At 41.9% G+C, this 15,594-nt stretch overlaps 1 protein-coding gene across 3 annotated transcripts; it reads left to right on the forward strand.

Moving 5' to 3' along the window:
* Positions 1–486: 486 nt before the first annotated feature.
* bmf1 (BCL2 modifying factor 1) lies at positions 487–12,442 on the forward strand. Of its 3 annotated transcripts, none has more exons than XM_014012018.1 (4): positions 487–593; positions 2,113–2,310; positions 2,895–3,097; positions 7,412–12,442. In XM_014012018.1, the coding sequence occupies exons 2-4, from the start codon at positions 2,139–2,141 to the stop codon at positions 7,526–7,528; spliced, it is 492 nt and encodes a 163-aa protein (XP_013867472.1). In that variant the 5' UTR covers positions 487–593; positions 2,113–2,138; the 3' UTR covers positions 7,529–12,442. The 3 variants fall into 3 exon arrangements, with proteins under 3 accessions (XP_013867472.1, XP_013867484.1, XP_013867476.1); XM_014012030.1 differs by lacking the exon at positions 7,412–12,442 and adding an exon at positions 3,300–3,505; XM_014012022.1 differs by lacking the exon at positions 487–593 and adding an exon at positions 1,201–1,418.
* The last annotated feature ends 3,152 nt before the right edge of the window (positions 12,443–15,594 follow it).

Genomic DNA, 15,594 nt, shown 5'->3' on the forward strand with positions numbered 1-15,594 from the left:
ATTTTTAGTCTTTATTTTACAGTTAAAATATATGCTTATCAAATAACTAATCGGGGGTCCCTTTAATTTTTTTTTTTTTTTTTTTTTTTTTTAATGGTCAAGTTTTTGAACAGGCAGTGTTCATAAATCAGTTTGACAGTGACTGTGCAGGCAAGAATAAAGGCCTAGACGGCCTCTCATATACAGTACATGCATCTCACTGAGCACACAGCAGCGCCTTACATACATAAATAAAACCCGCAGATGACACCGGCTAGCGAAAGCTTTTTAGTGAGTACAAGAGCGCATAGAAACGTGAACGCAGTCTTGTGCTCGGGGGAATTTCCCATCCACGTGTCTAACCGAGAAGGCGGGACGTGGACATAAACAAAGGCAGCCATTGGTCGCAGCTCCAGAACGTAAATCACCCTGTGTTTACTAGCTTTCAGCATCACGCCCCGCCCACCCGCGCAGCGCTGTCTGCATGAAATGGGCTCGTAGCAGTTTYCCCCTCAGTATGGAAGTAGTCGTGGAGGTGGAAGGGACTAAACTCTCTTGACTTGGCGGGATACTGAAGTCGCTGTGGCACCGTCGTAACAAAGGCCACCTGTCAGGTAAGGAAATATGTTTTAATTCTTGTTCAGCTACGCTTTATATCAACTGGTCATCGTCCAGAGGAAGAAGCAACAAACAAACAAAGTGAGCGCAGTAGTTGTCGAAATACAAAACTGGTTTTGACACATGCCATTTATTCTGAAACTTCGAAGGATTTTTATTTTAATCAGATTTCAGTTTAATGGAGCCTGTCATTCGCTAAACAGCGACGGTTTGAAATGTAGCTGCCGGCTTTTCCCGGCAGCAGCTCCGCCGGTGAAAGCGTCTCTGTCATGTGTTTGTTACAATGTTATGACACAGTAATAAACACATGCAAGCGTTTCATTGTACATTKTCACCAAATATATGTTCATAAATATGCATAAATTGGATTTTGCCTTTTTTACTTGACTTTAAATCTTTTTTGTTCTTCCTTTTTAAAACATAAATGTGGTCTTTGAGCTCATCTTTCTGATAAACAAGAGCTGTATCGTGAGATTCATTCACCTTATCAGTTTTGTCAGGGTCTTCGTGCGTGCATTGTCACACAAAGTTTAAATGAGGTCCATTAACCCCCCATTTTTTCCCTGGTCTATATTGGGGTTATTGAGTCAGCAGCAGGGGGAGCCACTGTCTGACCCAAACAACCAGCTGCTCACTGGAGTAAAGCACCACTGGATCTAGGAGTGTTTTTTTTTTTTTTTTCTTACTAAGCCCGTGGTCTCACCCTGTGTTTTTCAAAACAAAGCATTAAACTGTGAGGTCTGCTCATGCAACATACATGCCAGCCTGCTTCTGCCCGGTGGAGAGCTGAGAACCCCTTCTTGGGGATCTGCTAGAAAAAGGTCAGGGAGAGAGKGATTCAGGATTTTCTTCAAGGACTGTCATTACACTTTTTTTTGTTTTTGCTGTGGACCCTAATTTGGAAGTGTGGTGGTGTAACCCTGTAGAATGGTGAACTGTGGTTTTTACTAGAGAGGCAACTTGAAATTCAGACATATTTTGATAACTTTCTGACCCACTGTAAGACTCAGGGTTGAGTGCAGTGTGTAATTTATGATCTGGGTTCTTTTGAATGTTTGCCTCATTGTGGTAAGACTGATGGTAGAATTGCCAGTATGTAAAAACTTTAGATATTTAGGCTGTGAATCGATAAAAGGTGAAAAAAAAAACTTTAGTTAATATAACCAGCGGACAATAGTTTAGGAAGCTCAAACATGAGGAAAAGTTGCTTTTTGTTCAAACAAACTTCCTTTTATGCAATTGTGCTTCGACTGAGTCGTGTAACAGCAGTGAATTGTGAGGTTACATCAGTGAGCTGCTTGTTTAAATTACCACAGAAATATTTGTCACAAATACAGTAAAAGCAGAACATTTGCCTTTTCTTCTTCCCTGCTCATCCATTGTGGTTTTATTGATTTGTGAGGGCTTCATAGAGATAATGTGTGAGCTCATTTCAACAACTCTATTGCAAATTAGTTTAAAGAATCGAGAAGTGTTCACGGGTTGACAGTAATTCTGTATCTTTTCATTTTCAAGGCTGTTCATCCCATAGCTCCCCCCGTATGGACGATGAGGAGGACGATGTGTTTGAGCCGGATCCTAACTGCTGGCGCTCGACTTTCAGGGAGATAAAGTGCAAAGACCGGGGCACGCAGACGCCCGGCCCTGCCCTGGTACCACACAGCGGCATGCTGCCCTGTGGAGTCGCGGAGGAACCCAGACCACTATTCTACGGTGAGGCTGACGGCGTGCTGTGATTCAGAAGAGAAAAAGGGAACGTAGCCTTACGTGCGACAGCCGGCGTTATAAAAACAGAACCATAACGTGAGAGTTGCTGTGAGAACTGTGAAACAATATTGCTGCACAGAGCTCACCCCTGGCGCCTGGTAGTCGTCCTCACAGTCACTTTTATGATCTGTATGCAGTGTACCCAGCTGCTTTGCCGTTCAAACGGCGCCAGACTGGCAATGTGACTGAAATGATGTGACAGCAGTGCTCACCTGTGCAACTCAGAGAGCCAGTTATCAGTGACAGCCAAGTTACACTTGCGTCATACCAAAGTAATCACTCCAAAGTCGCTTCATAACAACTCACTGACCTTGACGTGACCCAGTCTGGGTTATGTGRGTTTGTTTACCGTGCGAGTGACTTATAAAAATTATTGTGTGTAATAAAACAACAGCGAACAACGTGGCACTCAGCAGTCTTTTCAGAGCTTTGTTTTCCTAGTTTTAAATCAACCTGTCTGGTGTCTGTTGTGTTTAAGTTGTCCAGCTGTTGTTTACAAGCTAATAAGTGTCAGCCTTAACATTTAACAGGTAACGCAGGTTTTCGATTGCACTTCCCGGCACGCTTCAAACTCGTCGGGGACCTYGAGGCGAGGCAACAAGACAGGGAAGAGGAGCCAAACGGGATGGAGCAGCTGCCCCGGCAGCTGCCCGTGGCGTGCAGCATGGAAGTTTGCATCGGACAGAAACTCCAGCTGATMGGAGACCAGTTTCACCGGGAACACTTACAACAGGTGAGGAGGAACAAAGCTGACTGTGCAAACCCACAACACATTCCTTGGGTGTTTGATGGCTGCAAACAAGTACGACTYACAAACGACACCACAGCTGTGTGCTATGTAATACGCTCCTGTTAGTGCCCCCACACAAACTATTGATTACTCTGACAGCTTTCCCATATTTGAATAACGGATTATTCCATGTACTTTTCACCAGGCAAATCTCTCTGGATTAGATGGGATACATGCTGTGCCAGCAAAATAAAATGCAAAGTTACRTCTGTGTGGACGCCACATTTAGAGGAAACAAACCTTCAACTTGGTGATAAAAGAATTAAAAAAAAACAGACGTGAGAAGTTGGAAGTGTTCTCTTTTTTTGTTTCCTTTGACTGAGTTAAGTAAAATAAGTCTGCTGCCATGAAGTCACACGTGTCTTCTTATGTGTAAGAATGTCAAATAGGTAGGATCTCATGACASTTGAATGTGTACGAAATGCGAAACAACTTAAACCAGACTATCTACACTCTTCAATATGAAGACCCCCTGTTTACTGGACAGAGAATAATGAAGGGTCAAACATTTGTTCTTTTTTCATTGTGTTTGCTCCATGTTTGTCTTGGAGAGGCTGTGCACATGCACAACTTAAGCCCCGCGTCCAACCCCCTCCATCTCTTTTCCTTCTACCCAAAGACACTGCAGATTTAGGAGAGCCCTTCCCCCACCTGCCCGCCAACCCCAGGCCCTTCCCCTGCCTCCTCTTCCTGTTTATTTCTCTCCTTTCCCCTGTTTCCTCAGTGTTTTGTGGAGACATGTGGCATGGAGGATCCCTGGTCTCAAACAGCACACTGTGGTTAGGGCCACACTGGGTTTTTTTTTTTTTTTTGTCTTTGATTTTAAAACATACAGAAACTATTTGAAGAGTTTATTTGAAGTGTAGGCCTTACATACATTTTCAGTCAAACATTCACTTTTATTTCTAAAGCGTACATTAAAAAGCAGAAGTTGCAGCAGTAGGTAAACATGTTGTAACCCGAAGCTCGGCGCTTGAGCCCAGAGGGGAGCAGCTGTGGTTCCAGGGAGTCTTCACTCAGCAAGAAGCAGCCACAGGAGGCTCCCAGATAAGAGGTCTACAAACCRCAGACGTTTTGATTCGAGGGCCAAGACCATAATGATGTATAGGAGGAGTGGAGGTTTGAAAATCACACCTCAAATAATCAAGTAGACGTCCTGAAAGGGTCCCTCCCTGTCACAGATACGACGTGACTCACATTTTTAACTCCAGACTTTGAAGTGCGAGACAGTTTTCTGTTTTCTCATGGGTTTTATCAACCAGGTGTTATTTATACGCGAGCTGAAAATATGACTCATGTACATCGGCGGGACTCACAGACACTTAMACAGGGAGACAGTAGGTTTGCTGTGAATCGCAACTACGGCCAGGATGTTCTGACGCACAACTGAGGCCGGACTGGGTCAGGGGATAGAGGAAGTGGCTTGTGCTCTCATGCTGGGTTAGTAAACAACAGCGAGGACAGTCATAGTGAAAACGGTGCCATGTAGTCACATCCTGCATAGATATACATAGCGGGACAGAATATTGATGAGGAGAATTATTCTTTTTTCACATTGTCAGTAACTGTATAATTGTTTTTGTGTCTGTTTTTTATGTTGAGTTTAAAATAGCACCTTTTTTTGCAGCCTTTGTGATGACTATTCCTGGCATTAGTTGTGCACTTCATTGTATTGTGTGTATACATGCACATGCTCATGCATGATTACACCCATACTTGTTTTCTCTGCCTTTTGCTGTCTATCACCTCTCACTATGTCGCTGCCTGACGATCACTGCAGCAACTTTTACGTGATAACGGTGTTCGTTCTCCTTCCYGCCTCTCCTGACAGCAGCCGATTTATGAGGGAATTATTGAGCGCAGACGCTGGTCCCTGAGCAATTCAAGGGCTTTTGATTGCCATTCTATTGATGGATTTTTTTTTTTTTTTTGAGCGGTGTGGCTGCAAGTGTTCTCCTTGGGAGCTCGTCGCTCCCGGCAAAAGGAGGGATTAGGCAGCGCAGGAGTGCTGGTGGATGCTGACAGATAAATTGCTCCTCTGTCAGAGAGGGGGCTGGAGGGGACTCGGAGGTCCCGAGAGGACGGCTGACATTAGCTTCTCTGCCATTTGAGACACGGCGGTAATGACAGTCACAATGGCAGGAAGACCGCTCCAGCCTGTGCAGGGCAAGGAGCAGAGTTAAGGTTTCATCTGCCATGTTTTTTTAAGAGAGACGACTCCTGGTGCTTTCAATAGGAGGTGTTGAAAGCGGGGTTGAATATCCAGTGTGGCTGTTCGTGTGTGTGTGTGTGTGTGTGTGTGTGTGTGTGTGTGTGTGTGTGTGTGTGTGTGGCTGTGAGGGTGCATTTGCACGTATGTCTGTGGCTTTATCTCTTTGCTGTTTAAGTGAGGCCATGGCAGCCTCTCCTTTCAGCACTCGTAGAAAGGTGGGGGAGGGAGTGGGGGGCTTGAATGGAGTAAACACAAATGATATTTACTTTCCATTTATTAATCTGTGATGATTTGTTTTGGTGGGGATGTCAATATGCGTCATAGCTCTGTCAAAGGTTTTTTTTTTGCGTGTTTGCATTTTTGCTTGACCTTTCTCTTTCTGCTGATACAACTAATCCAGAGTTTCTTGTCATAGAAGGCTGGCCTGTTTGCTCAAGCGATAAGGCCGAGCTTCTGAGCAGCTGGCTTGACAGACAGTCTGTACTGGACACTGATAAAGCACATCAACCTAGTGTCAAAGTGACGACACACAGAGAATCTGGCTAGACTCTAGTGCACTGTCGTCAGCTAAATTTAGAGCCTGTTTTCTTGTGACGGTTGGAGGCGTGACTCATGATTCTGTTGCGACAGGTCTGTGGACTCCACTTGTTGTCACTCTTACGCTCCGTATGTGAAAGCTGCTGAACTTGACAGAACCAAATGCAGAAGTTCACGAGAGCGTTCGGTTTTTCACTAGAGAGGCTACTCGTGTGAATGTAAATAATGTAAATACAAACTCTGCATGAGAAATCCCTCAGCTGACTCATTCTACATCTGCAGCCTTTTGCTCTCTATTGTTTCACTTCTACATAGACTTTCAATATCCACTTCAAATAAAAATCCAGTTTCGTGTTTTTCAGCTTTTTTTCTCTCGACTAATCTTATATATCTTAGTTTTAAAACAGTAACTCAGAGGGTTTTACTGGCAGGAGCTTGCACTGCGGTCATCCACACTTTACATAGATATTTCCCTGTTTTTCTCTCCTTATCAAATTATCCCCAGGCAAAATGTACAGTAGATCTCATAGGAGTCTTTGCTATAATCTTGTACCTTTTCTTTATTGAAGTATTTTCAAACTCTCTAGCACAAGAAAGAATAAACCAAAGGAAAGTGAGATTAACTCATGCTCGCTGGAACCTGGCAAAGCTTATGCAACACCATGCAACGTTCAGTTCACCATTGAGCTGATAAGAAAATACAAACCCACACTCTTATCACAGTGGCAGWTCTGGGCTCTTTACTAGGTCAGGGTTTGGACATCATGTTAAGACATGTAAATGCTGTTAATCTTATCTTGGCCTGTGGATGTTTTGAAGCTTATAAATGTACATTGTTAAGTAGTGGGGAGTTCTCAGGCATCATTTTGGAAAAAAACGTTTGGTTTTTCTGCGCGTATGAACTGAAAATAGCCTCAGCACTATCAGGCGTGGTGGAGCCTGTCTTTCGTCTGCAGATGAGCTGTTGGGCTGTGGTTACCCTCTCATGCAGATACATTTTTTATTATTCCAGAGACTCTCCACCCCTCATCAAGAGCCCCATAATCCCATTTAGTGCAATTATCTTATCTCAGGTTCTCAATGACTGAGATAGCATTATCCCCCTAATCGCACACAATCCAATTGGCTTGCAAACCTGAGAGTGTCTCGTTCTCAGCTGCTGGCTGCTGGTCTCTGCCAGAAAGATTACGGCTGCATTATGAATGTGTTTATGGTTATGAATGTCTGTTGGGAAGCCTGTGTTGGGATCCCACACGAAAACAGAGCACTGTCTAAAAAGTGTTGTTAAGGACAAAAGCAGACTGTTGTGAAAATATCAGCGTCGTTCCAGCGTCTGGTTCTGTCTCCCTAGTTGACCTTTTACCCGGTTCCTCCGGTCGCTCATCACAGCYGGCATAAAGCAAATCTCACAATGAAAAACCAAAACTAATATCTTATATCGCAGTTTTAGGTTTGTGTTTCTACAGTGCTTTAACGTGTGGTGTTTTCATCTTTACTTGTTGTTTCAGTATCATCAAAACCAAAGGAACCAGGGGCCGCTGTGGTGGCGCCTGACTGCAGCTCTCCTCAGCCTTCTGTTTGATAGAGGGCTCATGGCTGGAGGAGGGGTCGCAGGACGGAGGTGAGGGGGGAATCTTCCCCTCCCGTTCCTTGTCTTCATCTCGGTGAGAAACTGGACTCATATTCGCACTGTCAAATCTAACACGGGTCTGTTTGGGAGAGGAGACAAAAAAAGGTCGCCGCGGGACGGCGACAACCAACGTTTATACAAGGTCACATGTTTGTTTTTTTTTTCTGAGAAGATGCCATGATGTTCCGAGATTCTTCTAAAGGACAATGTTCATATTTTGGCCCGCATGTGGTGTAGTAGCTTTGTACAGTACATTGTGTTCACTTTTTTGCACTTCAAAATGTATCCTTGTCAAATGACCTCTGCAGACCCTGGGAATGCCTTATTCAGTGTCTTTTGCCAGAAGGAGAATTGGAACATTTCTGACAGGCAGGATGAGACGGTTAGGAAATGTGGTGCRACTGTTTCTTTTCAGAAGTCTCCCAGGTGACCAGTCAAGTTGATTTACTAATTTCCAAAGAGGCCACGTCTCAGAACAAAACATTTTGCACCTCACCTCTATGGAACATTCGTTCTTTAAATTGTTATTATTTCTTACATTTTTTGTTTGTTTTTCTTTCCTCTGTTTTCTTTATTTCAAGGTTAAGTTTGACCCTTAGTATATTTTAGAATATTGGGAATGAGGACAATTTTCTGTACATAGAAAGCTTGGCACACTGTGAAATGTCATCTAAATATATTTTTTAATATGCACAAATGTTGAAAGGCAGGACTGTTTTTTAGTCGTGTGCTATGTATCAAACATTTGGGACTTTTTTTTTCTTTGAAGTATGGGGAGGAGCTGGCAGTCATCGTCTGGTCTAACAAGCCTGGTTACTGCCAGCAAACCTGACAAACATCAAAACAAGAATTGAAAGAAAAAAAAAATCAAGCCATGTCTGCACTTTGTTGTTACACAAACTGACAAGATTACTAAGCAATGACAAACAATCCAGTTATAGATTAGATCAGTAGAACAGTAAACCCATAAATCATAAAAAGAAATGCTGCAGTGTCAAGCAAATAATTAAACAAATAAATTCAGTTAGCAGTTTTTGTTATGATTCAACTCAGGCTAAGTCATGATTTTAATTAAAGGTTTGCTGTCTTACTTGTTCAGGGTTTTTTTCTTTTATTATTGTGAGGTGCAGCTGTCATCCATCAAATTAATCTCATGTTTTTCATTAACAACTTCCTGTACTGCTAAATTTGATCTAAAATAACACAGTGAGAAGATTTTAATATCAAAATCTTTGGGTGTTAAATTTTGGATGCATACATAAAATGACTGAGGTTTAGCATCATGCACTAAATAAGAGCGAAAAATCAAGCAGTGAGCAGACTTTACCTAAAGTTAATAAAACTTTCTCATCAGCGTTTCCCTTTAAATGTTTAATCATATTCTGTGGATTTTTATTTTCATAGATAATCAGTTTCTAGTTTAGCCTCTTGCCCAATGCCTGAGATTATAGTTCTATTTTTTAGGTGTTTCTTTTTTTTTCATGTGATTGTTTTCAGACCTCCATGCCCTTCAAGTGGAACTTTGGATCCACTGTTTTTGCACTAAACTTCCACCATCCTTCAAGAGTTCAGATTGTTACCAAACTAATCTCTGTCTTGTATGAAGGTTTCCTTGCCGCAGCATTTCACTCCTTTTTTTTCCTCCCCCCACCAAGACAAATAATCAGTATTAAGGCCTGACTGAGCACGGTCTGGGTTTGAAATCACTTCTGGAAATTTCACTAACCAGTGTTTCAGGCTGAAGAAGAGAACGAGTTGAAGTCACGTCCCTTAATTCAAATAATATTTTTTTGTGGGTTGTTTCTCACAGCAGGACAGATCTGAACACCAAACAATATGAAGTAAACAATCTGTGAAACAGAATCTCCTGCTTTTACGATACCCATCTGTTTTTTTTTTTTTTATTATTATTTTTGGGTGATCTTATATTCTCTCTAGTGCTTAGGTTCAGATTTGGGACAGCACACACAACCACCACTGGCTCAGAGAAACAGTCTGAAACAAAAGTATAAAAGACTGTAATTACTGTTGAAATATGAATATGTTTAAATACACTGTTGAAGATGCTGTTTTTTGTTTTGTTTTGTTTTTTTGGGGGGGTGGGGGATGGGGCTTTCTTTTGGACCCAAGGAGCAGTACATATCAGGGGTCTGTAATTACTTGCTCCTTACAGTGTATCAAGTTCATCACTGCTTAATTAGGGTTTTCTTTCATTTTCTCTTAAGGTGTCTCAGGGACAGACTTTTTGGGCTACTGGTAACCTTGAGAATCTGTTACACAGTTAGATGTAAAGCAGTGTTGTCACCTTTTCTTTCCTTTCACTTGCAAATCTTCAAGGCCAATTTCTAGCACACACGTATTGGTGCATGTTTGGGGAGTCTGAGGCTGACGTGCCGGCTGTGGTGGTGACAGGGGCTACGGGGTTTGCAGTCAGAGGCGCGTGAGGTGCGCTGAATGTGGTTGTGGTAATAGTTTCCTGCGGATCCTGAACGCTGAGCCAGTCCCTGTAGCACCTCGTCTCACCAGTGGCGCTTGACGTCCTCTTCTAGCCGCTCCTCCAAGACATGGCTTTTACTCATTATCTTACTTTGTTTTAATTTATTTTTTTCTGCTTTTTTAATTTATTTTTGTATACTTACCTGTTTCTACTGTATACGATTGTGTGTGCAATCACCTCTTCCCTTTTTTTAATGTTTCGGTCTTGGACTTTTACTCGGGCTGGTTGTCTTTGCAGAGCAAGTTGGCTGTCATTGTGCCTGAACATTTTGTATCTCTTATTTCTCCTGCAGAAGAAGGGCTGTCTGAAATGATGCTACAAATAATTTCAGCTGTGGGAAATTTCAACCACTAACTGCAATCTCTGCACAAACCCTCTGCTTCTGGCCAGAGCATAAACTTGTTACTATTTGAATTCATTGTTGCCATTGGGTGGAGTACTCACTCCAAAAGGTTGAGATGTTTGTAGGAATGGGCCAACTAGTGTAGGTCGTTTTTTTATTATCATTTTCAGCCTCTTAATTTACCAGATTCCCAATATGTGTTTTTATAAATGCAGTAGCTTAAATGCAATTCAAACTTTCAACTGAATAGGACCTGATCATTGATCAAACCCACCTCTAAAGACACACAGGACTGACAAAAGGCATTTTTGCACTGAAAAGCCCGACCCAGGCCAGCTTGGCTTCAAACTCAGGTTCAGCATGTTTGCATTAACCCTTAAGGCCCAGTTCCACCCCGATTTCTGTAACCCTGAGACCCCTGGTTCTATCTAGGCCAGTCTGCTTGGCCCGATTAGACCTCAGCTACTGCTGCTTATTGGTGGATTCGCTGACCAGGGGCATTACGTCACAGATGAGAGTGACTTTACATGAATCAATTGCAGCGACTAACATTTTTTTTCACACGAGTTTAACTACACAACAGTAGCGAGCTATCAAACAACAAGAACCTAACATTAGCTACCATTATCTTACCGTTCCCCGTCGTCCTGCCCTCTTGTCTTAAACGCCACATTACTGGACGATTTGGTTCAATCTTTGGAACATTTCTTTGAAGTTTGTCGTTGTCCATTATTGTTGTGTCGCCAATTAAACAAAATAAGATTCACGTGCATTTAATATTCTGATCCCGCCCACATCGAGGCTACACTCTGCTCAATTCAACCAAGGTGGTTAGGCCAGGCCCACTAGAGCGGGGGAGCAGGCTGAGCCGGGCCTTACAATTCAAAAATGCCTAAAAAAAACAAAAACAAAATGGTTGCCTGATTAGTCTACACGAATCACAGAATGTTAGCTTGTTTTCTGTCCTTGATTTCTTAATCTGTTGTAATCAGTATGCACTGGAAAGTACTTTGTTTCTGTAAATCCCGTAGGGCTTTTATCTGTTGTGTGTTGATGTATAGCATATACTCTGAATTGTTCTCTTGGGCTAATCTTGCCACGTGTCAGCTGTATATCTGTGCATTGACTAAGAAGGTTCAGGTATGATGGCCTGTTGATTTATTGGAAAGGGAAACAAGCCACCACGGTGCTCTTTATGATATTGCTTAGCGTGAGGTACCTAATCTGCGCCCGTATTGTACGCGAGTCCAGCGTTCCAAGAGTGGAACAGGTACTTTATGGGAAYCATCAGTGTCTTGAATTTTATTGTCCACTTTATATATAAAATGAAAGTTGCTTTTTAAAAAAAATTTAAAAGATTTTGATCGTTGTTTTTTATTTTTACAATAACAGCTTTTTTTCTCTTTGTGGTCCTTTTTAACTTTAAACTGTATTTTCTTAAAAAAATGGTCTGTTTTTGTAAGGACAGTTCATGCTTGTAATGTAAACTTTAATACAAGTAGAATCCTTTTGAAGTCAATGAGAACAAAACAACTTGTTTTTTTAGATAGAAAATGGACTTGTAACATTCCTTGCACATTTTCCCATCATGAAATGAAAGCAGGCAAACCAAATAAAATCCACGGTTTGCTTGATTTGGCTAATAATTTTGTAGCTATCAAATACTTACTTACCTGTTTGTTTGTTTTGACACAACAGATGAAGTGTACATGTATTTTAAAAAAAAGAAAAACCCTGGAATATGCCTTTAACTGCTCAGTTTCAATGAAGTCTTGATTATCACACRCTCTCTGTATACCAAGAAATGAGACCCAGCAAAAATGTAGCATTTTTGTAAACATTGACTGTGTGTTTTCGAGACTCTACTGTGCACTCTATTTTTGTGTTCATGTATTATTGTTTTTTTTTTTTTCCTGGTTGTTAATATTCATATGGAAGTTAAGACAATTTGTTATGTAGTGCAATATGCTGTACATACAGAGCTTTACTCTACAAATCTTCTTTTTCCTGAATTTCTTGTTGTTTATTGGTACCCTTTTTTAAATAAAATTTTATTGACTATATTAAAATGAGTACAGCTTATTTTTGCACCTAGGGGGGCAGTGATACTTGAAATAAATGATTTCCCTCTCTTTCCTCCTGAGTTTGATGTTTTGGATGGTGCAACTAACTGATGGATTAGCCAAGTATCTGAAGCAAAGCAGGCGTTTGAAGCCAACCAGACACTTGGCAGAGACTGCRTTCATCATTTTCCCTCTGCTTTAAGGTCATTCATTTGGTGAAAGCAACAGGGTTTCTAAAACTTTAATAAATAACGTATGATGCGCACACAAGCAAGTGCTGCATGACAACTGAATGAGCCATTTTCCCTCCTACCCAGTCATTCCAGTAGAGCCTCAATGCTTTAAGAACATGGAAGAAACTGATCCCTTCTGACTGGGCCTGTCACAATATTCAATAAATCAAAAAATCGCACTCTGGCGTCAGGTATTTGCCAGGCTCATGGTCTYGTGACCTCTGTAGCATTTAAGCTTYGTGAACATCCATCTAGCTAGAGGAGCGACTTCGGTTTTCCCACATCTTTTAGCTGGCGATGCCTCGGGACAGCCTCAGACCAACGTGCCGAACTTTGCGTTCAGAGGTTGTTGTTTTTCACTACTTGAATTATGTAAACGTCTGTAAGCAGTGTGTGACCACAGTTATTTTAGGAAACCAGAGGTGAGAAGTGATTTTAAAGTTTCAGCAGTATGCCGTTTTCACAATCATATTAGTTTAAAATGGTCTCCAAACAATATTATCATTTATGGCGATAATTTCTGAGGCAATTTATCACCAAGCAGGCCTACTTCTGACTCGTGCAAATATTAAGGTTGTAGTTAATGTTACTGCTCTGTGTAGGGTGCRTTGGTTAATATTCAGAGACTTTCTTTTCGTTCTTACGCAACACCTACTTTGACAGCCGTCCAAGATGAAAGTTTCTGCCCTTAAGATAATAATCGCACTCAGGAGTTTGGTGCCTTTTTGTTTTCAACAGAGCAGACACCGTACAGACTCCTTCCTCGAGGCTGACGCGTGCCACTTGCATTGTTTAGCACGCCAGGTACAGTTTCATGCTTCATCTACACCTGGCTCACATATCCAACTGCTTACAGCAAAAATAATAACATAAAAACCAGTCTTTGGCCCCTCGACACATACACATGAGTGTGTGAAAGGATGTGGTTGATACAGAACAACTTCCATCCAAATCAGGTTTGGCTTAACAAGCACAGCTGCTGACTCTTCCCTCATTGCTTGTCTCTTAGGCTTTTTAAATTAAGAAATTTAGGTCTGAATAGGAGGTAATTAGTGGTGTTTTTTTCACATCAAGTCAAGTCATATAACAATCATGACCGTAGGCCGCAGAGTCATCTTTTCTGAGAAGCTTACTTATTTTGTTTTAGATATTATGACAAATGTGAACCTGAAGGCAGCAGTAACCCTCCCTGACTGTTTCTCTCAGATTTTGTGGCTCTCTCCTCCAGAATCAGCACTTAAATGGGGAGAGCTTTGGCTTTCCCTGCTGCAAACAATGGCTCTTCTGTTCCCCTCTCTTGGCCGCCTGCTGAAAGAGACACCCATTAGAGAAGCGTCTATCTCTGGGGTCAGGCCCAGGGGTCACGCACAAGTACGGCTCTTGTTTATGTCTGCAAAGCCAATCAAAACACTGCAGCCTCCTACTCGCCCGGCTTTCTAGTCCAGCGGAATAAAAAGCAGATTCTGGCTTGAGCTGGAGCCGCTGAGCGCATTGAATTCAACCTCCGCTCCGGAGCGTCTCCATTAATTAAAGAAAAAGTGATGTGTCACCTTGTGAGGCGAGTAGCTGCATGAGCCAGAGCAGAGATGCACGATGACTGACAGCACCTGCCTATCACCACAAGCCACAGGTACTTCCCTCCAGCCTCGAGACAGCATCAGAAAAAACAATCACAAGCACACCAAGTGCAGACTCACTCTTTTGTCAGGCATGATTGCAAAACTGAACTAAAACGGACTTTATGAGTGTTAAGCTACATTACTGAGCAGTGAATTACTCTGAGAGAAACATAAAAAAAACATCTAAATGTTTAATTGCATTAAACGAGCCTAATCTTTGAATATGAGTGTTGATTATAAAATTAAATGATGTCTCCTTCTCTAATGTTCTGCACAACACTGTCATTCAGAATGGGCTCTTCTGCAGCCTGTTGTTGCTGTAATCATGTCAGCAAAGTGCCGTTTCACAGAACTGCTGGCACGGCTGTAAACACACCTGTCCCGTTGATGATATCTATAGTTTTTGGCAACAAAAGTTTTACTTGATCTGAAAAGTCTGCCGCTTTCTTAAGGAAAACAACAATCTAAAGGCTAGGAGCTAAGTCCCAGCCAAAACAAAACTCACTTGTAAACCCATAGGTGATCCTTTTTTTTTTTCTTTTGTAGAAATGACTGCACAAAATATACTCTGAATATAATATGAAAAAAAAGAGGATTTACATTACACGAAAAAAAAAAAAGGACTGAAAGAAGAATGCACAGTCTTAGTCTTGGATGTGTTTGAACACTTTCCACTCTGCTTACAAGTTTTGCTCACATCTGGTACTTGCAGGCAGTTAGTTGTCATGGGAATAAGCAGCTAAACCAACATGGYTGCGTGTCTCTGTGCAGGCAAAGGGAGAATAAGGGTTCAGCTGGGCATGCCAGGGTGCAGCAGCTCAGCARCCATCCCCGTACCCCCCTGTCTCAGCTGCGGCTGCACACAGCTGTCCTACTTTTATGCTGGTGAAGAAAAAGTAAACTCTGCATCCCTGCCCCCACCTTCACGTCATCTCTGCCACTATATGAGCTGAAGGGAGCAGTTAATAACTCAATATTTAGTAGTTGTTTACCAAATGCAAAGAACCTGTTTTTCTATTTTCTGCATTTGAATCTTTTTTTTTTACTTTTAAAACTTGTAGGTTTTTTTCACTCTTTTCAACTTCTCCTTTTCAAATGATTTGCTTGAGTAGCTCTTTTCTTTCTTTCTCCGCTAAGAGAGAGGTTGGGCGAGCAACATGCTACACTCTTTGTTTACCAAGAGTAACCCAGCAGAGCGCAGAGCTTTGTTGAGCTGCAGTCACTCCCGGCCATCACAGCTGTGACACACACACACTCAAACACACACACGCACACACACGTGCACACACAAACAGAACAGAACAGA

This window comes from Austrofundulus limnaeus, unplaced genomic scaffold (genome assembly GCF_001266775.1).
Source record: "Austrofundulus limnaeus strain Quisiro unplaced genomic scaffold, Austrofundulus_limnaeus-1.0 Scaffold2, whole genome shotgun sequence".
NCBI classification, from domain to species: Eukaryota; Metazoa; Chordata; class Actinopteri; order Cyprinodontiformes; family Rivulidae; genus Austrofundulus; species Austrofundulus limnaeus.